General features: G+C 30.0%; 5 protein-coding genes across 5 annotated transcripts; 1 reads left to right on the forward strand and 4 right to left on the reverse strand.

Annotated features, from left to right (window-relative positions):
• Positions 1 to 507: 507 nt before the first annotated feature.
• Positions 508 to 1,921, reverse strand: LOC105635790 (Glutaredoxin family protein). The gene has a single exon (XM_012218896.4). The coding sequence runs from the start codon at positions 1,645 to 1,647 to the stop codon at positions 907 to 909; it is 741 nt and encodes a 246-aa protein (XP_012074286.1). The 5' UTR covers positions 1,648 to 1,921; the 3' UTR covers positions 508 to 906.
• An 811-nt stretch (positions 1,922 to 2,732) lies between these two features.
• LOC105635792 (uncharacterized) lies at positions 2,733 to 7,922 on the reverse strand. The gene is made up of 4 exons (XM_012218897.4): positions 7,698 to 7,922; positions 7,471 to 7,572; positions 6,525 to 6,685; positions 2,733 to 3,070 (listed from the first exon to the last, which is right to left on the reverse strand). The coding sequence occupies exons 1-4, from the start codon at positions 7,792 to 7,794 to the stop codon at positions 2,963 to 2,965; spliced, it is 468 nt and encodes a 155-aa protein (XP_012074287.1). The 5' UTR covers positions 7,795 to 7,922; the 3' UTR covers positions 2,733 to 2,962.
• A 3,806-nt stretch (positions 7,923 to 11,728) lies between these two features.
• Positions 11,729 to 12,700, reverse strand: LOC105635793 (RING-H2 finger protein ATL70). Its single transcript, XM_012218898.4, has one exon. The coding sequence runs from the start codon at positions 12,496 to 12,498 to the stop codon at positions 11,971 to 11,973; it is 528 nt and encodes a 175-aa protein (XP_012074288.1). The 5' UTR covers positions 12,499 to 12,700; the 3' UTR covers positions 11,729 to 11,970.
• Positions 12,701 to 14,100: 1,400 nt separating this feature from the next.
• LOC105635794 (uncharacterized) lies at positions 14,101 to 17,959 on the forward strand. Its single transcript, XM_012218899.4, has 3 exons — positions 14,101 to 14,522; positions 17,231 to 17,338; positions 17,437 to 17,959. Exons 1-3 carry the CDS (start codon positions 14,202 to 14,204, stop codon positions 17,746 to 17,748), a joined length of 741 nt encoding a protein of 246 aa, XP_012074289.1. The 5' UTR covers positions 14,101 to 14,201; the 3' UTR covers positions 17,749 to 17,959.
• Positions 17,960 to 22,791: 4,832 nt separating this feature from the next.
• LOC105635795 (uncharacterized) lies at positions 22,792 to 24,326 on the reverse strand. The gene has a single exon (XM_012218901.4). It carries the CDS (start codon positions 24,157 to 24,159, stop codon positions 22,996 to 22,998), a length of 1,164 nt encoding a protein of 387 aa, XP_012074291.1. The 5' UTR covers positions 24,160 to 24,326; the 3' UTR covers positions 22,792 to 22,995.
• Between the last annotated feature and the right edge of the window lie 629 nt (positions 24,327 to 24,955).

Below are 24,955 nucleotides of genomic sequence, written 5' to 3' on the forward strand. Positions count from 1 at the left end.
CTTCAACCTTTTTTGATGCCAATCAGTAACCTTTTTCTTATACTCAGGAAGGAAGAGCCATCAGCCATGTGCATCTTCTTCATAACTCATTATTCCATACTTATCTTAATAATAATTCTATTTCAATATCAGTTTCACTAGGCTCCACATATTCTTGTTATAATCCTTTGAATAGATTCTTTCTACCAACTATTATCATCCTTAACCCTTTATCATTATTGAGGTTTGCGTTTGTGTTTTCCCTTCCATTTTTTTTTTTCTCAATTAAGAGATTTTCATCCATTAGAATATAATAAAAAGGTATAACCTACCGTATGTATAACTGGTAGGTGCAATCTTTTCACACCATAAAACATAAAGGCTTTTTGCCTTTCTAAGAAAGTGCACTTCATCAAACTTTTACTCTCACACCCTTAAGAGATGTTTCATCCATTAGAATACAATAAAAAGGGGAAGCTAGATTTTAAATATTGAATGCCAAAAATAAAAATAAGAAACAAAGAAAGATTGAAAACAGAATTAGGGACCAATATATATATATAGCTGGAATTTTCAGCAGCAAACTCTTTGCACTTAAAATGTACACTGCCCATGGTCTCACTTACCTAACGACTTAAAAAAAAAAAAAACAACAAAGATTTGATCATTCCTAACATTGAAATTAGCTTAAAAAAATAGTTAAAGAAGATGATAATGCATTACAAAATAAAGAAACGGAGCTATTAATTAGCAGAAGGAAACATATTTATATGTATATTTCTAATAGCCAGCCAAGAATTCTTCTTTCTTTTCCTTTTTTTTTTAAGTTAATAGCCAGCCAAAAAAATACTTGAAACTTACAATCCTGGAAACAACTGTAATACCACTATGCCAAACTGATTAGTAATAGACAACCAAGATTTTTGCTCAGCAGCAAATAGAGCATTTGACCAATCCATTTTCATTGCAGTCAGGGCATCTAATACACAATTCATTACCACTCTCTCCATCAACGAAGACTTTGCGACTACCATTGCAATTGAAGCAAACGACGAACCGTTTATTACCACAGCAAGCACAAAGAGTATTATTCAAGACTAATGGTATACCTTCAAAAAGTTTCTTTAGCATACCTTGTTCATGCAAGATTACAACTTCATCAGCTCCTCCTATATACTTTCCTTTAATAAAAAGCTTTGGTGGGATTACTCTGCAACCTAAAACCCTCCATAATTCTTCTCTGAACTCCAAATCCATAGAAACATCTCTTTCATAGAATTTCACTTTAAAACTCTCAAGCAAGAATCTAATTGCTTGGCAATCTTCGAATGTCTTTCTTATACTTCTCAAACTTGTTGTGTAAAGAACTACACATTCTTTTCCTTCAGGAGGACATTTTTCTTCAAAGTTTAAAAGTGGATTATTTTTTATGTCCTTGTCTTCAAATTCTGCGCCTACTTCTTCTTCTTCCTTGTCTTTGAAATCTTTAATAGGTTCTGATACACTGAGAGCACTGGTTATGACTTCTGGGTTTTGATGGTGGTGAGGAACTAGGGTATGTTTTAGTGTGTTTAAGCTTTGAATGAATTTCATTTTCTTGAGGAGTAAAGTACCCTTCATTGATTTCATTTTGTGTGTTTGTTGAGTCACAAAAGAATTGGATAGCATGTGATAAGAATAACAAGAAAAAAAATTTTCAGTTGTAGAGATAGAAGGTTGAAAGAAACTTAGTTGAGAATTGACTACTGAGGAGTCTAGAGGACAGGGAGGTTGAGAAGGTTTTCTCTTTTGGTTTCCAATAGCATAAAAGTGGAAAAAAGAAAAAATAAAATGAAAAACTGAAAAGCTCTTTGTTTGGTTGCTTTTTAAAGTTATATATGAAATTGATCAATGCATAACTTTGTGGGGGAGGCTAATGTGGTCTCCATTTGTGTCCCATTGTAATGCACTGACCTTATACCAACAATTTGGTGCCTCACCACTGTAAGGAATGGAAGGCAATACCTTAAAGAAGGTGTAAATGATTAATTGGAATGTCCAAAATTACCCCTTTAATTTTTATCTTGTCTTTAATGCCCTTAATGCCTTAATTAGGCAAAAGTTTGATTGGTGGTGTGGAAACAATGGAGTGGTTTCTGGAGGAGCAGAATTGAATCCATTCGGACAAAGAGAGCCAAAGGTCAAAGTTTAATCTGAATATGAAAAAGCAGCTTTGAGAGAAATAGACTTTTGCTTTACCACTTTTTTGTTCTCAACAATCGAGTCCTCTAGACATCAATTATGTATGTTTATCAATTGGAAAGTTGCGTCAAGTCTCAATTGTAGTTAATGTTTTCGTTTTTCAGGCAAAAATAATTTCTTCTTAGCAGTATTAACTGATTTAATACAGTAACTATTTACATAACACTTTAAATTAAAAGTGTTTAATATGAAAAAAAAAAAATGTATAATTATTAAAAAATATAATTTATCTCTATGAAATGCTAAGTATTAGCGTGTTTAATATTTCATAAAAAGTTATTCCATCCTCTGATAAACTATTATAAAAACTATATTATGTTACTGAACCGTACGATTAATAGGAAATAGAGTTTTCACTTAATCAAAGCGAACAAGATCATAAACATTATGGAGCCTACTATTGAGCATATTGTTATTTGTGGCGCACATTATAATTCATCTGATTACCAATTGCAATCTTCTCAAGAAAAGAAAGACCAAAGTTGAAATTATAAGAGTGATCAGACAGCCTATTATCATGCAAATTGCAGTCATAACATATCAACGATAACTAAAATAAACATATAGCAAGAGCCATGAGTTCTCCTCGTCTTGATAAAGCTTAAAACTCACAACTTACAGACAGAACCATAGCAGCAAAGTTAAAGTAGCTGTGCTTGTAACATACATCGCATAAAGATTTCTCTGTACATGCTATTCATACAGTGATAGTAAATAGACTTTAAATCACATCTTCAGAAACCTAACTATCTGCAATGGGTGATGCAAACCCAATGCTAAAATCGAAGCTAATGCAAGTTAACTGGCGTTTGTTACCATCGAACATTTTCATAGTAAGGGAGTATGAACCCTGCAGATAACAAAAACCATTAGACAATAATCAAGGTAGAGAGAAGTAAAATTCTTTCAGTAAAGTACACAAACTATACAATATTTAAATCTATAGTCCATAGATCGAAGATATAACATGTCAAACGTTGCTTGCACTTTCAGTTACTAAAGTCAAATTGAAAAGCATCTAGGGCACAATCAATAGGCTATTGGTGAAGTTCATGTTCAATTTATTCCTTAATAATGATTGATGCAACTAACCTGCAACCATACTTGCTTCAAGCAAAATATTAACCTACACTTTCTGTATGTAACTTAAGCCAATAACTTATTCAAGTAAGTCAAAGATGGACAAAAGAAATGTTCACTACATAGAATGATAATAGTCTATATTTAGCTGTTCCCACAGTATAGATGTTCAATTAATTAACCAGGAAAAAAAATATATACAACAAGAGTAAAGGCAAGGATATTATGTGCGTCTTCACCATTAAAAACTGTTCCAATTTCTGGATGTGGGAGAATCAAACTGTTATCAAATGGGCCAGGCTTCTGGACGGACTAAATGGACAAACTGAAATGTCTACTCATATATAATTGCGGACAAGATATGGATTTTGCAACAATAATGCAAAGCTTCATATATAGGATCAATACAAGACTCAAAGAACAAGAACTCAAAAAAAAATGATGAACCTCGCTACCACTCTTTAGTTGACATCACAAAGTAATGGTGAGCCATAAGAATCTTAAGCTAACAAGAGAGGCTGTTAAACCAACCATGGTAATTGTATATGTATCTGGAATTTGCTCGGTAAAAGAAAAGGGACAGAATGGATCTTTTCGCAAAGGATATTTGACTGGTAATGCCAATCCTGAGCAATACATTCTCCAGCTTGCCTAGGGGTTTCACCCTTAAGAAACCATGTCTCTCAAGACTGGCGTGATAAATTACTTGATCAATGTTGCAAGTAAAATTGAACAGCAAGTAAAATTAAACAGCTGACCGACCAGTCACTTGGCTTATTTAAACCCTAATAATTAGATCTTCTGCGCAGTTCACATCACACTTAGCTAATTTTCCAAGAGGAATAAAGTTTATAAAGCATACTAAGCCTAAAATCATCAGCGTCAGTTTACAGCTAAACTGATTGCACATCATGACTGTTAAACACAAAGCAACCAGTGCGATTAATGTGCATGCACATAAATTACATTATGCATCTGTATTTCTTTGCCTGTGTGGATAAAAACGGAAATTTATAAGAAACACTCATTAAGAGAGTGATAAATTAACTAAGGTTATCAGCCATGCTTCATAATAAATTACCAATGGGCAATAAATTCCAAGTTCATTATCTCTGCAACAAAGACCATTTGTTTTTTGAAAAATATTTCACCTTTATAGTAAATAAAATTGGCCAATAAAAGACTTTTATTAATTCAAGATCAAGTGAGGATCCATTTGGATGAGTAGTTACCAGTTGGCATTTGAGCTCTTAATTGCCGGTTTAAGTGTTTGATAAATATAATGGTCGAACTAGTGTTTGTTTTAAAATCTAGCAATAGGTGCTTTAAAATTAATAAGTCATATTACAAATTGAAAGGGTAGAGGTGAATTGAATAAGAGGTTAGAACCATGAGCTGAAACGTATGATGTGGGCTTACTTGAACTTGAACCAACCAATATTAAAAGGTTAGTACTAACCAATTAACTAGTTAGCTTATCACCCTTATATGCTCTTTGTAGACTTGGTATTTAGTCGATGTGGGATTATTAGCACTCCTTCTTAAGTGTAACCGTGATTGGACTTTCGGTTGACACTTGAAACTTGAAATCCTCCCCCTAAATTAAATTGGGCTTTTTGCCCTCAATGGGCTTCGCTGGGCTGGACATCCAGACGAGAGCCCAAATTGAAATGCAATGGCAACACCATGAACTGAGGAATAACTGAACCTGGTTGGACCTGCTCTAATACCATATTACAAATTGAAAGGATAGAGATGAATTAAGTAAGAGGTCAGAACCATAAGGTGAAAATGTACGATGTGAACTTACTTGAGTTTAGGTCAACTAACGGTAAAAGATTAGTACTAACCAATTAGTAGCTAATCTGCCACCCTTATATGCCCTTTGTGGATTTGATATTTAGTCGATGTGCGATTCTTAACAAGTCACATGTCCAAAACGAATATTCATAACTGTTAAAATTTGGCCTCTCAATATTGGTTGCTAGCTATCAACATCTACTTCTTCATCATGATTAAACCAAATAGATGATGAGACATTTTCAAGGAAAGTATCTTCCCATTAGGAAATCATTTTCTAAACTTCCACATATTCATAAAAAGAAAGGAACCTAGAAGAAGACTAGGTAGTATTACTAGTTCACTGCAATTTCAGTCTTACTAGTCCAACCACAGTTACCTAATTCACTAGACCCCTCATAGCACCACAATCCTGAATGCATAGGCCTGGATTGCGGTACTTTTGGACATTGGGATGTATTTCTATGTTTATTTCATATTCACTCGGTAATTTTACCTATTTTTTGGGCTAAAAAAATAGAGTCAAGAAATAGTTCTAGGCTCAAAATTTTAGTAGAAAAGCCTAACGTCCCTAATAACTATAGTTAACATCCATTGATCCAAATCAATGTATCAACTAATCCTACACTTTAGGCACCAGATGCCAAGATGATTCGCATGCTGTCCCAGTTCCTATGCTATAATAACCTGAAACGTACAACATTCCAGGTAACCATGTCCAAAAATCACATCATATTAAAGCAGATCACCACCACCACCGTAATTTACCCCTTTTTTTGCATCATTCTCTTTCTTTTTCAACTACTAGTAGAAAAAAACAATTTATAGGTCAAAACATTGTCAATAGGTTTTTTATTGAAAGAATTGTCCCGTTTCAATGAATTCCAAATAATAGAAAATAATTTTCACTTGATTTTTGACTTCCCTTTTCAATGTATTCCAAATAATAGAAAATAATTTCACTTGATTTTTGATTTCCCAACCAACAATAACAACTAAGCCTTAATCCCAAACTAGTTGGGATCGACTAAATGAATCATTTACTTCCATATCCAATTTGTTTAATTAAGCATTAATTGGAAAATTTTTGAAATGCCTTTTGCGGAAAAATTTAGGAACAGAAAAAATTTTCTTTTCAAATCATTTGCTACATTGGTAAATAGACAGCATATAAGACATGCAACAATGATTAAGATAATTCACTTTCTCAAAACATGTTTTCAATAAAGCACCTTTAGCAAGATGATTTTTATGGAACAAACAAATACTATGATGCATTGACTCGAAGATTTTCATATGAGGTTGTGATTCTAGCACTTTCTTTAGTCCAAATAAGTTATAGTCCTAAGAGCCTGTAATTACCTATCCACAGAACACTTTCTTATCCAAAAAAGTTTTATATTTTGAAGAGAGGAGTGACTTACAGGTGGAGTAAATCCTGGTAAAACTTGTGAATGAGCTACTACAAATTCACCATCAGTCACAGGGCAGGATGTCTCCTCACAAAGATCATGAGTCTCACTATGGATGTGCCATCCAAAGTACGCAACATCAATCACCAATTTTCCTCCAGAGATTGCTTCACCTGCATTTAGCATCGAGGCAAAGCGGCAAAACAGCTTGTGTCAGAAGGTAAAACACCAGTATTTGTCGTTAAGGGTATGAGTATGTAAAATTATATTTTCCCACAACAGTTTTGGCTGCTGGTATAAAATTCTGAAAAACCATAGATTGGGAAGTGGCCTCCAAATTTTAAGAGTTGGGCAGAAAAAGAAGGCGTATCACATTTACTTTAATGCATTATTGTAGCTAACCACAAACGCTGCTCATTCATAATAAAAAGAATGAACAGTCAAAATGTTTCATGATATGAAGCGTACATGATGGATGATACAATAAGATGTTTCTTGTTTTCAACTGGGTATTCACTATAGATTACGAAATCCTTGGCACTTCAGTTTTCAGATCATTGGAAGTTCCACAGACACAACGAGAAAGATGAGATATTTTGGAAATACATATGCATACATACACATATTCAAGCCTTACACTTACACACTACATTGCTACATTAATTTATTATTCGATCAAAATAGATGAAGACAATAAAGCTATAGGTGCGTCATTCGTCAATATTAATTATATTAACAGAATTCACTTTAGAACATTTTTTCTTTACAAGAGAAAAGAAGAAAAAAAGAAAATAGAGATAAGAAATCCACATAATAACCACAAAAAACAATAAATAAATAAACAACTATCTCAGGACGAAATTAGAAATTCCCAAAGGCCCCAATTAATCCCAATTTCACATCTATATTTCCTTAAAAATAGGAAAAGCAAGAAAACAATAATTATAGAACATTCAACCTGTGGTTGCGGAAATACTGAAGGTGGCTGACTGTCCTCTCGCCACCGGATTCGGCGTTATCTCTACTCCTTTCACCTTAACATCATAATCTCCCTTCTTATCTGCATCGAAAATTCAAAAAATTGTTTTTTTTAACAAATGATTCCAACTTCGCTCAATCGAAATTAAACTGGAAAATTAAAATAACGAAAAGGCTTTAGGTTTATTAATTATTGGACAGACTTACCGCAATACTTAACGTCGGTGGCTTGGGTCAAAGGCACGAACAGACAAAGGGATAAAAGGAAGATTGACATGATCAGCTTGTGCTGAACCATCTCCATGAACACAGCAGAGATTTCTTAGGTTTCTGTGGCACAATTTAAGGGATTTTTCCTTTTTATAGAGAGATTGGATTTTGATTTTGAGAAGGTTTGTTGTGCTTTTCTTGTTATGACCGGCAGACTCTCAATTAAAAAAAGAAAAAACAATTAAAATATAGAAATTAACAATAATTTGGTATGCATGATCTTATCTTGCTTTGGTGCAGCATGTGATGTGAGTCTTTGTATATGTGGGTCCCACTAATTGGACGGTCCGGATATGTTGTGTAAATCACTTAAAACAGGATGTTGGTCAACGTGTTGACTAGTAGTTGGCGGGAGAGCGTTAGGTGTTAAAGAATTTAATTTTAAATTCACTATGATATTTATTTTCACATTTTATTAATAATTTCATTTCATGAGTATTTTAATTTCATACCCAAGTAATTTCATTTCACGAGTATTTTGTGAAGCATAATCTTCAAGGAAGTCCCTCGCTTTTTTGAGTCCTAATAGTAACTATGAGTATTTTTTTTTATAAATTATTTATATATTCGAAATTTTAATTTATACAAGTGGATAACACAAATCAGAAATAAATTATTTTTAAAATTTATTTATTGAAGTAGTACTCCTTAAATTAGTATTCTCTAATTAATCATGATGAAATAAAAAAGGATAATTTATTAAGCCTGAATCAAAAAATAATAAAGAGATAATCATATAGTTGATATATGATTTTTCTCAACTTTTCTATTTTCTATTTATATCTGTTATTTAAAAAAAAAATCTAAAATTTCCTTATAACTTTCTTTTTATTTCAGAATAAAATAAAAAAGTAATGAGATAAAAGAAATAAAAAAGAAAGACAATAATCTATATATAAAAAAAGGATAAAGTGAAAGGATCGAGTAAAATAGCTAATCTGAATTTTTCAGCGAAAAATCTCAATGAAAATACTAAATTGTCAACTATTAATGAGACACTTGACTAAAATAATAAAAAAAATGACAGTTTAAATACTGAATTTATAATTATTTCATACAGTAAAATATTACATATTGCTATTTTTCAAATAATATTTTTGAATTTTAAAAGAAGAACGTGATAGGAGATAAAAATGAAAACTACAAATTGAATGGACGGATTTGCAATTTGACTGAAAGTTAGGGTTAATTTAGATACATTCAGAACAAATAACAGATACATAAAGAATAATTTAATTTAGAGTTCATGACCTTGAGTTCTTGACACATACCCATTACTACAATCCAACTACTAGAATCTGTCGAAGTCTTTATAAAATAAATAAATAAATAAATAGGTATATATATGTTAATTAGTTTTTTTTTTTTAACTTTTTTTGTTCACCTTATGCTAAATTCATTTTCTTGATTGTAATGAACCGTCGAAATTTGAATATGACATTGCACAAGCTCATCCTAGAACTCAATTATTGGAATACATGAAATTTTCCTTTTGGATCGCTCTACCACACGATAAATTTGAATATAATAATTCACAAATCAATTAAGAAAAATAATGAGGAAGCTGACCTATTATTCATGATGCAAAATTATTATAATTTATTAGACTACGGGGTTTATGGCTTTACCCGTAGACGAAACCAATGAAAATAATAATTTTTTAAAATTTATTTTTAATTTATCATTTTCTTCCACAGCAGTATATGATTAAAAATATTCTTATTTTAATAAAAAATTATTTTTCATTAATTTGATCATAAACCAGATTTAAGAAAATCAATTCCTTTATAAAGCACAAGTTTATTAAAATATCTGTTTAAATCTAATTTTATTTTCATATATGATACAACATATATAATTATTTATTTATTTAATTTAATTAGAAATATGATGGAGGCAACTTGCATTAATAAATCTAACATTTTGACTATTTTCCTTTTCAGGAGGATTAAAAAGAGAAGCCATCGTTTCAATTTGAGCAGGCAACAGCAACACAAAACATCCAAATCCATATTCCTGGTGTCCATGAGTGGTCTGTTATACAATGACCCAGGATGTTTGCTTTCATGCCACCATTGTTATATATGTATATGTGTGTGGCTATACAAAAATTAACATTCTTTCTGACACTATTTGTTGAATATACATTTATAATATTCACCGATAATATTTTTACTCTGATCAAAATATTAACACTAGTTTAAAAGTTGTTGCCAAATGCCAGAAAGATCATTAATAATATGGAACTGTTTCTATTTTTGAAAGCCAACCCACAAGGGTTCGGTTGCCTTAGTAATTGGTTGTAGGGCAAAATGTTTTGGTGGGCTAATTATTATCCTGTTTGTTCAATATTTTGTCTCGTCAGTCCGGAGATTAAGAGCCTGTTTGTAATAAAAGAATTCCACAAAATTTTATAGAATTTCACAAAATTTTAGATTTACAAAATTTTATAGGATTTATTTAGAAATCTAAAATTTTGTGTTTAGAATAAAAAAAAATACAGATTTGAATTCCACGAATTGAATTCTATAGAATTAGGTACGCCTACCTCAAATTCTACTAAAATTGATAGAATTTGTAAGTAAATTTCACAAAATTGACCATTAAAATATTTATTGATAAAATTACCCTCCACTATAAACTCAACTATTTTGTTTTCTTTTTGTTTAGTTTTTTTGAAAAATTCCAAGTCTAGTATTAACATTAGTTACTGTTAGTATGAAACTATAAAAACTGAGTATCAACAATTGTTTTTAAATGCAATTAAAAACACTAGTAACATTCTTAATATTTTTTTAGTTTCTAAATTAATTACTTAAATCAACAAAACTTTTTACATCAATTAAAAATAACTATTATAATAAATGTTACTGTTTATATAATTAATTAATTAGCGTGAAATATTAATGTACTTATTTATATGAAATTTATTATTTATATTTTAATAAAAAATGACAAGTTATTATATTGTACATGATAAATATAATTGGTATTTATTATTTATTTTTGTTAAATTATTATGTCAAGTGTGTTATAAGAAATAAATATAAATAGATTTTCATTTAAGAATTTATTCCAAATATAATTTTGTGGAATTCAATTGAATTTCTTATTTTAAATTATAACATACTAAACATAACAAATTCATTTGCAAATGAATTCTACTTGAAATTCATTTGCAAATGAATTTTACAATTATGATTTACTTGTTCCAAAGGGGTTGAAAAGATTCAAATTTAAATAGTTTTTTTCTAAAAATTTTGGCCTACCAAGATATAGAGAAATATGCATTAGTATGAACGGAGGCAATGTCAAACTTTTTGTCTCTTAAGAAATTTTAAGTTCATGGTTAAAGTATGGACTTTTAAAAACAACTTAGCCATTATACAGATCGTGTAATAAATTGTTTTTAATTTAAGAGGAATTGATAAGTAATATTTGTTGTTATTAATCAACAGATCGGTTATTAGAAGCATACCATATATATTTTTAGGCGAACTTTATTTGTAAAGTCAGATGTTTAAAAACTAAAAAATCACAGTTATGAAAAATTTTGTACATAAACACCACCTTTTCTTTCGAACTTATTATCACATCCACGTTGTGGAAAAAAGAAGCGACATTTATTGCTAATTAAGAACAGAAAAATATCCTAAAAGATGTAAGAAGCATTTAAATATACAAATTAGGTTGAACAAGAACTTCATCAGAAGTACTGTTGGTAAGGCCTTTCCGTCCAAGTAGCTGTAATTCCCATCTACATATGCTTTTACATCTCGATTGAACGAGTTGAGAATTATTGGCCATCTCTATAATTGGCAAAATATGTGGAATATATATATATATATATATATATATATATATATATATATATAGTTGAGTCTATATAATGTAAAACCACCAATCTGAAATTAATTTCACTGTTTTTCCAAATTCATAAATTTTCATTTTTGTTTCTACCGGTAATAAATAAATCTTTATTTACATTAATTATATGCAGAAACTCCTGAATCTAATCTACCACATACATTTCAAATTTTCAATCATTAACTATTTGTGACTTAAAATTCATTTTGAAAAACAAAAGAATGAAAATCAAGAAATTACATCAAAGAAACATAGGGATCTTGACAAAAAATCAAGAATCATATTCTTTTTTCTTTTGCACCTAAAATTGAAACTCCAATCCCACAATCCTGGAAACAATTTTTTAATCCCTTCTGCTTGCCAATGGAACTACCTCAGCGAGTGGGGTAGAGAGAGGAGTAGGCAATGGAGAAGTTCTACAAACAGGGCAAGTAGGGTGGCGGCGCAGCCATTGGTCGACACACTTGAGGTGGAAGAGATGGCCGCAGTCTGGCAACAGGCGGAGCATATCAGTAGACTTGTAATCTGCTAAACATATAGAGCAACAAGAAGCAGTAGAGTCTTTTTTCTGAATCTTGGCTTCAGAATATAATAACTTGGGATAACTTTTTAAAGTAGCTTCATCAAGCCCTACTTCAACAACAATGTTTTGTAACTCCGGTGGCTGATCTTCTGTATTATTCCCTCTCCGGCTTGCCGTGGACGACGGTTGCTGCTGCTGTTGTCTTGTGCAGAAGTAAGAAGCTAAGGTTATTGTTGTGATAAGTAAAAGGATTCCAATAGAAACTCCTATGCCATAACCAAATCCACTTATGCTGTTGGAACCAAGAAAGCCTCCTCCATTAGGAACTTCTGATGTTGTGTTATTCATGATCTTGTCAACAAAGAATTGGAGATTGTAGAAAAAGAAGTGGAATTGGAGATTGATGAAGAAATGGTATGGTCAGCCATAGCTGTGGGAAATTAAGAGAAGTGAAAAATAATAATATTAATAAGGATGTTCAAAGTCTCATAAAAAGTCAACGCTTAACTTGAATTGGGATCAATAGATAAAGAAAACTTGGTGGAGTTTTAATTAAGGGAGACATGCATTTGGGGTTCTTAAAGTAAAATAGATGTAAAATCCAAATGATTTCTTAGTTTAAAAGTGAATTTGCTATCCATTTTATTAATAATTAAGATTCAACTCACCACAACAGTATAACTAACAAAAAAAAAATTGAATAAGAACTATATCTTTATGTGATATTTTTAAGTTTAAAATCGGAAGTTTAAAATTTAAAACTTATAGAGCTAAAATTTTTCAACATATTCTAATAAAATTATTACGAAAAGAGACAACTATTAACCCCAAAACGAGATTAATAAAGTGAATTTTAAAATAGAAAAACTACAATGAACAAATTTTGGAAACAAATTTACCCTACTAATTAAATCAAACTTAAGAGAGATGAATAAAGTGCACAAAGAGCACTTTAAAAAACAATAAATAGAAAAATAGACAAATGAGGCAATGCATGTGATTTTCACAAATGTTATGGGGTATATCTGGCTTGAGGTATTATTTAAGATGTCAACGGTTATCATATCCTTATAGTAACGTCTTTCTTTCAACTAAATAAGTAAGCATCTCTTACTTAGATCTTTAATTATTTTTATTATCTCTGCGTGCAACGCACGATCCATGCATTACCAAAAAATTGATAGTTATGATCCTATTTTATTCAAGACATATATTTTCTTCCCACAGGAACTTCTTCTTCCTGCCAAAATGGATATATATATATATATATATATATATATATATATATAAGCAAGAAGGAAAGTTGGTGCAAGCAGTTAACACCTAACACATAACATATACACAATAATTGAAGGATTCTTGTTATTGTTTCATTGCTGGATAGGGTTTGGGTTTGCAGAGTCAAATGATTATTGTTGTGCTTGTGTGTATGTAGTTGTGTCGTGTGAAATTGATGTAGATAGACCCATTTGCGTTTGAGAAGTCATTATCTGTTGAAAAAGAAAAATATATTAGGTGGTTGGTAACTTGCTCTAACCATAATCATTTAATTACAGTTGTTAACTTTGTCATGCTGCAGGTTTGCAATTGGATTATGCTCCTGCTTCAATTTAGGGGTGATCCTTCCTCTTTAAACCTTTTCTGGTGTGGTTTCCTCCAGATACCCCTTAGGGATAGTACTAAGTACCTCTTCATGATAATAGATTTTGGAGTAAAGAGTAATTTTATTAGTTACTGGATGGATAATTTTATAATATAGCTAGTTTTAAAGGACACGTGTATACTTGTTCATACTCGTAATTTAATATATGTTATACTAAAAAAAAAAGTGAATTAAGTAAAATTATAAAGTTTATTGTGATAAATAAATCACGGGCCTCAGAAACGTTGGGCTCTTTCATTTCGTTCATGTCCATTGATATCAATAACTGATTTCAGCCCTTCTAGTGGGCTTATGGGTCTCGTCGTTCACGAAGACGATTATTTCTTTTTGCTTCCCAGAGAAGGTCGTCTACTGTCTGTCAAGTCAAAATAAAGAAAGCTCGATAACAATGGCAGCAACTGCGATAACTGAGCATCTACTTTTCGTCCTTTTAGTGGTGGCCTCATCGCTGTTGCTGGTGGAATCCGACAACACGAACCATGTCTACAACCCATGTGCAGATGCTAAAGTACAGAGATCAGATGGTTTTACGTTCGCCATCGCATTTGCGTCGAGGACTGCCTTCTTCTACAACAACAATGGCAGCCTTCAGTTATCTCCTTGTGACTCTAGGCTCTCTCTATCTAGCCAGAATTCTCAGATCTCCGTTTTTAGACCTAAAGTCGACGAGATCTCTCTCCTCACCATCAACACCTCTTCCTTCTCTCCGGTTAGTTTACTTCATCTTTCTCTCTATTATCTCTATACGGTTCGTTCAGTTCACTAATTTTGATATTTTTTACCAGTTGATTTGGTGTATTAGCGGATTTGACTTGTATTCAACTTTGAAGTCAATTTGGTTCAATTTTGGGGTTTTTCATTATATACGTTGTTTTAAGATGGGATTCATGGTTTTGGATAGAACAATAGATCAAAATTTAATAATTTTTATGAATAACAGCTAGAAATGCAGTTTTTGCTTCTATTTCTTTGGGGAAATGAGAAACATGGCTTTAGTAAACACAGTAGTTCAATAATTCAATAGGGAATAAGTTGCTCTTTCTAATGAATAGCTTTAGACTAAATTTGGTATTTCGATATAGAATAAGGAACCAATTCAGCTTCTCTGTTGGATTATTGCTTTAACCTATTTTGCTTCTAGTTTATAAGAGGACCATGGTTTTAAAATTCTCAAATGTGGTACGCCTATGCTGCTAAAACCTCTAAATATCGAACCTGCAAAGTAGCTAAACTCATGCCCTCGGTGTTCCAAGAGTAAGGCCTTCTATGACATGCTAAAGTAGCTAAACATGTTGACTTGATCTGCTTGCTTCCAGCAGAAGTTTAGTGCATTCATCTAGTACTTTTGAGTAAATAGAAAATTATGATAATAGGGGCAATCCTAGAACTAATATTTATATATTGGTGAACTTATGCCTTTTGTTAGTGGATGTCCCGACTCTAGAATGAGTTCTCAAGGTAACTTTAATACTGCATCTAGTTAAGACTCAAGGGATAATCATGTGGCTAGTTTGCATTCATTACCGGCATGATGATGGATCATCCAGATAGCGAAAGTAACTTCTCTCAACTATGTAAGAATTAGGAATTCCTTTTCCAACTCGTCCCAGAATAGGCGTTATGGCAAAGAACAAGAAGAAAACAAAAGGAGAAATTTGTCCAATAGTAACAAATGGTGCCTCCACAGGTTGACATCCGATCCAACCTAGTAGTAAGCAATCCGCCAAAAGCAACCAAAAGATTCCTTGGTGAATTGAGTGAAAGCTAGAATTACCCAAATAAATAATTTTAGAATGAGGCGACAAGCATATGAAAGCTGGTGCTATTGGGGTTACGCATGTCAGGTATATTGGAAAGAATAGCATGGTTGGGAATACCATTCTGGCAAAATACGAGGCAGGGTGGGGTTGGATTAGATGGTATATATTTGTGGAGATGCCCCAAAAATTTAGGAGCCCAAAAAGTCCAAATGTAGGAAAGAAATAGCAAAATCTACCCAACCTACAAGATCGTTCACAGAAAATAAAGAGTGAAAGGCAATTTTCTCGATCTCTAAATGTACACCCAATTTTATTATTCGATCCATATTCATGCAATGCAGCCTGGTGAAGAAAATTGTAGCCTACTAGTTGCCATACTTTTAAATCCTGTTCATGTTAGAGTGCTCTTATCCTATCAAGCTTGGAAATAACTCTGATTTGCTTACCCTTAGAGAATAAGTGTCAATTTGTTGTTATTTAAATTTAACAGATATGCTATCCTGTTCACATTAGGTCAAATTCAACAAAAATTTAAATAGTCCAAAAGGGAACCACGGTGCTATGGTTGTTGGTGATTTTATTCATTCTTTTGTCTATATAGATGTTGTAAATATAATTAAGTCACAATTGGTACATATTCCTCGTTTAGCTCCGCACCAAGTAAAATCCATTGATGGATGCCAAGTCCTCATTTAATGGATGAATGATTCTGGAATTTTTTTTATTAAAGAAATATATCCTTCAATTCCATGGGTTTAATCTCAATAAAAACAAGTGGGATTGCACAAAAGTGGTCATTTGGATTGATGAAATTTGAATGATGGAATTTAAGCATTTCATGGATTTATCAGATTCCATAGTTTATCTAGGAAAAAAATTGCGAGAGAGAAACCTCACCTCATAAGTGAGATTTTCTCAATTCCATCGGTTTTTGTTTATTTATTAGTAATGATATAATTTAAACCACTTAGTTCTATTCCCAAAATACTCTTTAAATTTATGGATTTAGTTTTCCAACTAAACGATTAAATGTGAAATTCTGTTCACAATGCATAGATTTTTTATTCCATAGGTTTGATTTGAGGAACATCAATCCACAAGAGTGTAGACGATTTGCCATGCAATGCCTGTTTCAACAGGAGACAACACAGGATACGGCATGGAATCAAGATTAAGAGAGTGCTTACTGCTTATCCAGCATAATTATCAACATAATTATTTTTTTAAGTGACATAATTATTCAACATAAATTATCTTTTAGAGATGGCTATCTTTGATAACTATCTTTTAGAGATGGCTATCTTTGATAACTATCTTTTGGAGATGACTTGACATTATATAATCTATATAGTAGTATACTAGATTATCTTCAATGCAGAGGAAGTCTTGAAGATTTTAATAGGTATATTGATGATCTGTCTAGAAAATAGTTATTATTACATAATTTTATTTTGTTATTGCTATGTAGTTTTATTTTATTTTATTTACATAGTATCCGAGAACTCATATTTAAATTTGGATCCATATCCTTTTATTTTCTATTTAGGTAGGTTGCAAGTTGCACACATGTTTGTGTATCCATTTACAGGTGAAGGTATAACTGTGCTTATTGTATGTAATTAACGTAATTAACTCGTCATATTATTGTTGTCTTCAGGACAATTACGGTGGATATATGGTTGCATTTGCTGGCAGAAAATATGCTGCAAGGTCACTTCCTGCTTTTGTAGCAAATTCTACATACACTGTGACCAGCTTTACTCTTGTAAGAGAGATTCAGAAACCACTCTGATACCATTTTTGCTTTTGTAACATTGATAAGGATCCATTAGTTTTTCTTAATCATTTATTTTTAAACTACAGGCGCTTGAGTTTAAGAAAGGCAGGTTGCAAAACTTGTACTGGAAAAGAGATGGATGTGCTAAATGCACGGGAACCAACAACTTCGTCTGTCTTAACAATCAAGACTGTGCAATCAGAACAAACAGTTGCAAAAACCATGGAGGTACAGTAGATTGCAGCCTCGGTATCCAATTGGCATTCTCTGGCACAGATAAGCACCTTGCAGTTCTCAACTCATGGTATGAAGTAGAAAACCTCAGACAGTACTCACTTTATGGCCTTTACTCAAATCTCAAGAATTCTCTCACTGACCAGTATAATAAGATCTTCTAATTGTGCTTCGGCCGAGTTGTAGAATTTTTGTTCCTGATTTGTTGTAATTTTCCCCGTTGTGAAAGACCTCTACGCGCTTTTCCGATGGATGCATCTCTACCGTGCATGTAACTGTCTTTGCAGTTGTGTAAATTTGTGCATGCGATTGATTATTTGTTATTTAAATTGATTATACATGAAAAGGGATTGCTATAGTTGTAGCCCTTGATGATGCCATGCCTTTTACCTTATTGAACGTTTTTGTCCCTTTTTTTTTTATTTGCTTTTCCAAATATTTTCCTTTAATGGGGTTTTAGGTTAGGATTTTCCTTTATTTTTATTTTTATTTTATTGATTAATTAGTATTGAGTTGTCGTGATTTCATTGCTTTTGAGATGATTTTAATAGCAAGAAACAAAAAGGTTACGTTTAAACTAAACAAGCATGCACATCCTTTTATAAAAAAAAGAAAAAGAAAAATTCCGTTTAACTGTCTTCAGCGGTTAATTTAAAAACGAGATATGATGGTATTAATAAAAGAAGAAAAGATAATAATTTGGAATTATTAATGAAAAAGAAAAAGAAAAGAAACAAAAAATTTCTTTTACTTGGGCCGGACACGACGATTGTAGATTGGGCGTGTGCTGTCTGGCGTCTCAGGCCTAGCACCAATTTTGTACAGTAACCGAGTTTAGCCCGATAATATATATTTTTGAATGGATTTAATGATTTATATATATATATTTTTTGCAATTTTTTTATATTCTTCAAATAATTTCGAGATTTTTTCAAGTTTTTATTTATTTCCTATCGTTTGGTATGTTTTATTCTTAGATTTGTCGCGTTTGCTATCTGCATTGATTTGCAATAAGATGTTTAATAAAGAAAAAAAAAAAAAAAAGGACAATCTTCAAACTATTAAATTAACTTTTGAAGAGCGAGTTAAACTTAGTTATTTTTATGAATATGATATCAGAGCTTACTCAATTTTAATGTTGGACCACTGAAGATGTATTTTGCATGGAAACTTCACATTTCAGATATTTATGCCCAAGCATGAGGAGGTATGTTATCCACATTGGTTTGCCATAAAATGTTTAGTTAAAATTATAAGACTTGACAAGGTACAACTTGTAACTTTTCAACAAAAAAAAAAAAAAAAAAAAAAGAGTTTCTTAATTAATCTATTATCCTTAGTGATATTAGATTTTATACCTAAAATATTATTAGTGACCAATTAAAAAATTTTAATTGAAAATATTAAAATATTATTAGTGTATATTTATTTATTTATTTTTACTTTTTTTATAAAAGAAAATAACCCAATTTCACGATGAAAGTGGTGTCTCCAAAAAGTTTAATTAATTTTGCATTTTCTCTTTCCTAATATTTTCTCTCTCTTTTTTTTTTTTATTATTATGGAAAGGGAATATGCGTATTTTTTTTATTTTTTCTAATATCCATAGAAATAATTAGATTATGTTAATAAAGGTAAAATAAAACTTATAAAATAAAAATATTTAATTTATTAATGTTTTATATGAAATTTAATATTTTTTTCCCTTTTGAATATATTAATTTAAATTTCTAAAAATAAATATATGTATGTTTGAAGCTTTAAGTCATCTAGCTCCTATTGGATAACTAATAAATAGCAAGAGAAACAAAATAAAAAGGAAGCGGAATATATATATATATATATATATATATATATATATAAACCGATTTAGATTGGTTTTCATTTTGTATTGACAAACTGAAATTTTTTTTTTAAATCGGCCTTGATTTTTAGTGAAGTTCTAGAGAAAATCTTAAATGAACTAAGATAAAAGTATATCTATTCTATTGGATTTTAGTTTATTTTTACTTTGAAAATTCAATTTAGTTTGATTTATTTTGTGCATATTTGCCTAAAATCTATTCATATTTGCCTAAATATTTTAGCGGAAACAATTATATATATACATATATTGAAATGTGTTTATTAGATGATATTCGTGGGTTGTACACAGCTAGAGTCTATTTTGGATAAATAATAATATGTAAATTGAATTGAACTATATACAAATAAAATATTTTGACTATGATTTTATTAATTAGCCATAATATTCATGTTAATCTCAATACAAAATTATATTTTAATTTTATAAAATCTAGACAATTTAAGAGAAAAATTATAAATCAATAGTTCAATACTTAATATTATATAAAAACATAATAACTTGTGTGATGCACGTCATAAAGAAACTAATACATATAAAAGTGATAATTGAATTGGTTAATTAATTATAATCTATTTATCTATGATATATATAAAAGTGGAATAGGGAGGGAAATATTGACGTTGCCAAAAATGCCTCTACTAAATTTGTGAATTGGCAAAAATATCTTAAAGGATTGTAATTATATTGGTCAAGAAAATAAAGATAATTTAACTTTCATTGATTATATTAATTTCCTATTCAATCTAAAACAATTGGTAAACTAAATATTATATATTATATAAGGTATGTACATATATTAAATATGATAAGAACGTAATATCTTTTAGGATTTTAATATTATTAGTTAAAAAAATATTATTTAATTTTAATTGGTGTATTAATTTTATATTTAAATTTAAATTTTATTAGATAACTAAGAAATTATATTATATATTGAATAAGGTGTATACTAAATATCTTAAGAATATAATATTTTTAAGGATTTTAATTTTATTGGTTCAAAAATAAAGGTAAATTAATTTTGATTGATTATGTTATACTATATAAGGCACATATTAAATATAGAAAGCATATAATATTTTTAATTATAATTTTTTAATAAAATTTTAATTTAATTTATTATAATTATTTTCTACAAGTAACTTATTCAATATATTAGGTTTTATTAAGAAATATATTATAAAATTTATTATTTGATATAAATTGAAAAATAAAAATCATTAAAATATATATATAAATTATAAAATTATGATATAACACGTTATATCAGCAAACCATATAATAAAATCTAAGAATTTTTTTCTAAAAAAAATAAAACATCTATAAGCTTAATTATATATTCATAGATGTTAGCTAAAAGTAAAAAAGGAAAAAAAGAATACCAAAGAACACCAATATATTATAATAATTAATATTGTTTCTCATATTTTCATAATATAGATAGATTATTATATGCAAAAAAAATAAGTTAATCCAATTTAAATTGTTATAAAAAAATTTAAATTGATTGATAAATAGTTTTATTTTCATGAAAATTTGATTTTCAAATTGTAATAATGTTTTATTATTATAAATATGTTATTTCCTTAATAGATATTTAATTATTTAATATTTTATTTTATTATTTAATAAAGTATTCTTTTTTTTTATTTTGAGAATGTTCTTAAATTCATAACATTATAATTTATAATAAAAAATTATATATAAATAAAATTACATTTACTTCCAACATGAAAAACCAATGAATATAAATTTGCAACGCATGTTCTAGAAATCTAGTTAGTATAAATATTCAAATATTAATGTATAAACAGTACACACTTAATTAAAAAATCATAAAAAAAAACCAAGTTAAACTATTTGTTGATTAATTTGGCAACAATATTAATATATATCTCAGTAAAAAAAATTTAAACAATCTATTGATCCAATAGATAAATGACAAACGGATCATATATAATTTATTAGAGAAATTATTGGCGATCATAGAAGGAAAATGCCACCTAAATCTGTTTTAATTAAAAAAAAAAAGAATTTATTTTGAGTAATTGGAGTGAAACTCCACACTAGTCTATACCAAGGAGAGGAAATCAGTTATTGGAGGAAAGAAAAATATAGGAAGAAAAATAATAAAATCAATTTCACATTAAATAATATAATTTTCTCAATTTATTGTCATTTTTCTCTTCGATTTAGAGAAATTTTAATTTTATAATTCTGAAAAGAGATGATACATATTTTTTTTCCTTTGATATTTTCATCACTTTTCACTTTTCAAATAAGGAAAATTTGTTTTTTTTAATATTTTCCTCATATATTTCTCAAAAAAAATTTTTTCCTTTTCAAAGGGCAAGTATATATTTATATAGAACTAGTAGAATCCGATGTTCTCATATAATTAAGCAATAGTCCCAAAACATGAATCCATAATCTGCCTATTAATATATATATATATATATATATATATATATATATATATATATATATATATATATATATATATATATATTCTAGTCTATGTTGTTTTGTATATATACACTCTCCGTCTCATAATTTTTATCTAATTTTCCGTGCATACCGATTAAAAAAATTTAGTTAGTATAGTAAAACTATAATTTTTATTTTATTTTATTTTTCCTAATATACATTGTTGCCTATATTCCAGTAAATTTAGATTATTCATGATAAATTATTCTTACAATTAATTAAACTATACTCAAATATTTGATTAAAATAGTTTTTCTTGGAAGATTAAAAATTGATATTTTAATTTTATTTATATCAAGGTTTAATTAATGATAATGTAGTAGTGTGACTATTATATTTATTGACAAAGAATCATATAAATAAGGACTACATAGTAAACTTTAAATATTATTCATTTCTAAAAAAAAAAAAAAAGAAAGAAAAGCAATTTGGGACAAATAAAAAAGGAAAATAAAACAAAAAATTATGCGACCAATGAAGTATCTATGAAGAAGTAATATTAGAGAGATACCTAAGGATTAATGTCCATATAGTTATACTTGCAAATATACACTAATCTATCCATGTCCAAGAGATAACTGAGTAAGATTAGTATATAGTGATTAATTAATATTTCAGTTTATGACTCAAGATAGCTTAGTTTAGTGATTGAAGCGTGTTAGATCTCATTCTGGTGATTACATGATTGACTTGTGGAGTATTCAGTTTATAATTAGTATGATGATCCAAAATTTAGTATCTTTGTTTTGTTTATTTTCTTGGAAAGAGCTAACCAAATAATATAAACAAAAGAAACATAGCATTTTATTAACTAAGCCAACAAAATCAGATTAACATATAAATTATTCCAAGATGACTCAATTTGAAGGAAACATAGATTAAGCAGAGACTCACAAAATAAAAACACATATTGAAATAAGATAAATATAGCACACCAAGGCATAGCCTAATAGTAAGTGCAATCTGACAATAGATCTAGATTTGATTCCCCTTTTTTAATACTAAAAAGAAAAAGATAAATATAAAATTCAAATTGACAAAGGCTAGATAATAATATTCAAGGGGCGAAATTATGATACCAAGGTTTAGTAACATCATATGGCGGTCCTATGTCACTTCCACCGGCGAAATGTCCTTGCATCCCTGGGTCACTGGCTTCGATTTCAGTAGCCAGAGGCGGCATCCCTAGTCCTATGCCATTTCCACCATTATTACCATCAACGTTACCCTGATAAGGCTGCAACCCTAACCTAAAAGGGTGTCCACTTACAGAGTTAATAATACTATGAAAAGACTGTTGGCCCATCTCAAAATGATTTCCACCACCACCTATATTCATATTACTCGAAGGGAGACTTAGGCTGAAAATATTACCAGTGGACCCAGTAGGAAACCCTATATCACCACCAGTGAGGGTGATATTATAGCCATATGGGTGATGGGCCATCATATTATTCTTAGTACCGCCAGCAAGGTTATCATCGTTATTGTTAATAATATCAAGATACCATTGATCCCATGTCATAGTATCTCCAAGATTACTATTTCTGATATCTCCACCACCTCCACCATCATCAGCAACAACACCAACAGCATCAACACCACCACCACCACCACCACCACCAGAACCACCACCAGCAGCAGCACCAGCGGTAGTGGTTAATTTGTGGCCTGTTTCTTGCATAGTAGGGCCCTCATTAGGAGGTGGAAGAGGAGGAAAAAAAGAGGTTGTAGGTGGAAGCGGAGGAACTTGTTGAAAATACTCCACTCTTTTTCTTAAATCTTTCATTTTCTCTTCTAGTAACCAAATCAAAACCTGCAACTCATTAAACTCAAAATCGTCAGCTCCATTACCTTTATGAAGTTTATCCATTAGATAACTCATCTCCACCTCTCTATTCTTTCTTTGATTCTTTCTTGATTGTTCATGCACTTTGGCCACTCTTTCTTTTAAGTAACTTTCTTGATTCATCATCTTTTTGCACCGTTCAATTTCCGGTATGTTTTGATATCTCATCAGTAGTTGTTCCACCAGTGGTCGTGACGGCCATATCATTGGTTCAGTCTCATCTGGGCTATAGATGATAACAAATGCACTAACACCACATAAGGTTGTTAGTTCACTCACTTTCTTCAATAACCCTATTCTCCTTTTTTTAAGACTGGCTTTTCTTGCTGCATCATTCACTATCCAAACTAGCTTAACCTTTTTTCTTGTCATTTTTGCTTTTGCTTGCTATAGCTAGTAACTCTTTCTCTTTTGCTCTGCACTCAACTAGATTCAGGAATATATATAGCAAGAAAGAGTGATGTCTATGAAAATAGTTGTACATAAAAGGGATAGGATTACCTACTTCCTGTGTACAACACTATCTAAACACCCAATCAATGAAAAATAATTTTTTTGGTTTAAATGAGGGTATTTTGATCATTCACTAAAAAAGACAAATTATTAAAATTTATTTACCATTTATAGATTTGCTTGGTGTATAAGAAGACCTATACATCAGGTATATATAATTCTTATATAGAAAATAGTATATAGTATACTCAAATTTGTGTGAGGGCCACTTAAAATGTTGTTATTATTATTAAGGCAAAAATGGAAAAGGACAAATTATATTTTCAAAATCAAATTGGTTTTTTAATGGCCTTTTGTATTTAGGTTAACAAATCTACCTGTTTGGATTCGAATATAATGGTATTTTGGTAAGTAAGTTATAGTGGTTTGCTGTATATGGTAAGATTCATTGTTATCTGATGATATTATTTTAACAATTTAGGATGGATTAATATGATATATGCCACTTGTTGTTCAATGGGTAAATTTGTGAATGCGAATTTAGATTTGTATATGCAGATGTAATATAAAAAATAAGTGATCCTCAAGGCCAAAACCAAAACTAATATTAAAAAATTTATTGTTGTTCAATCCTTAAAATTTTATTTTCAGATCTAATTCTGAGTTATTATTATTACCATTATGCGATATCATCTATGGTATTTACTATATAAGC

This window comes from Jatropha curcas, chromosome 2, assembly GCF_041381405.1.
Source record: "Jatropha curcas cultivar XTBG-Jc1 chromosome 2, XTBG_Jcur_1.0, whole genome shotgun sequence".
NCBI lineage: Eukaryota > Viridiplantae > Streptophyta > Magnoliopsida > Malpighiales > Euphorbiaceae > Jatropha > Jatropha curcas.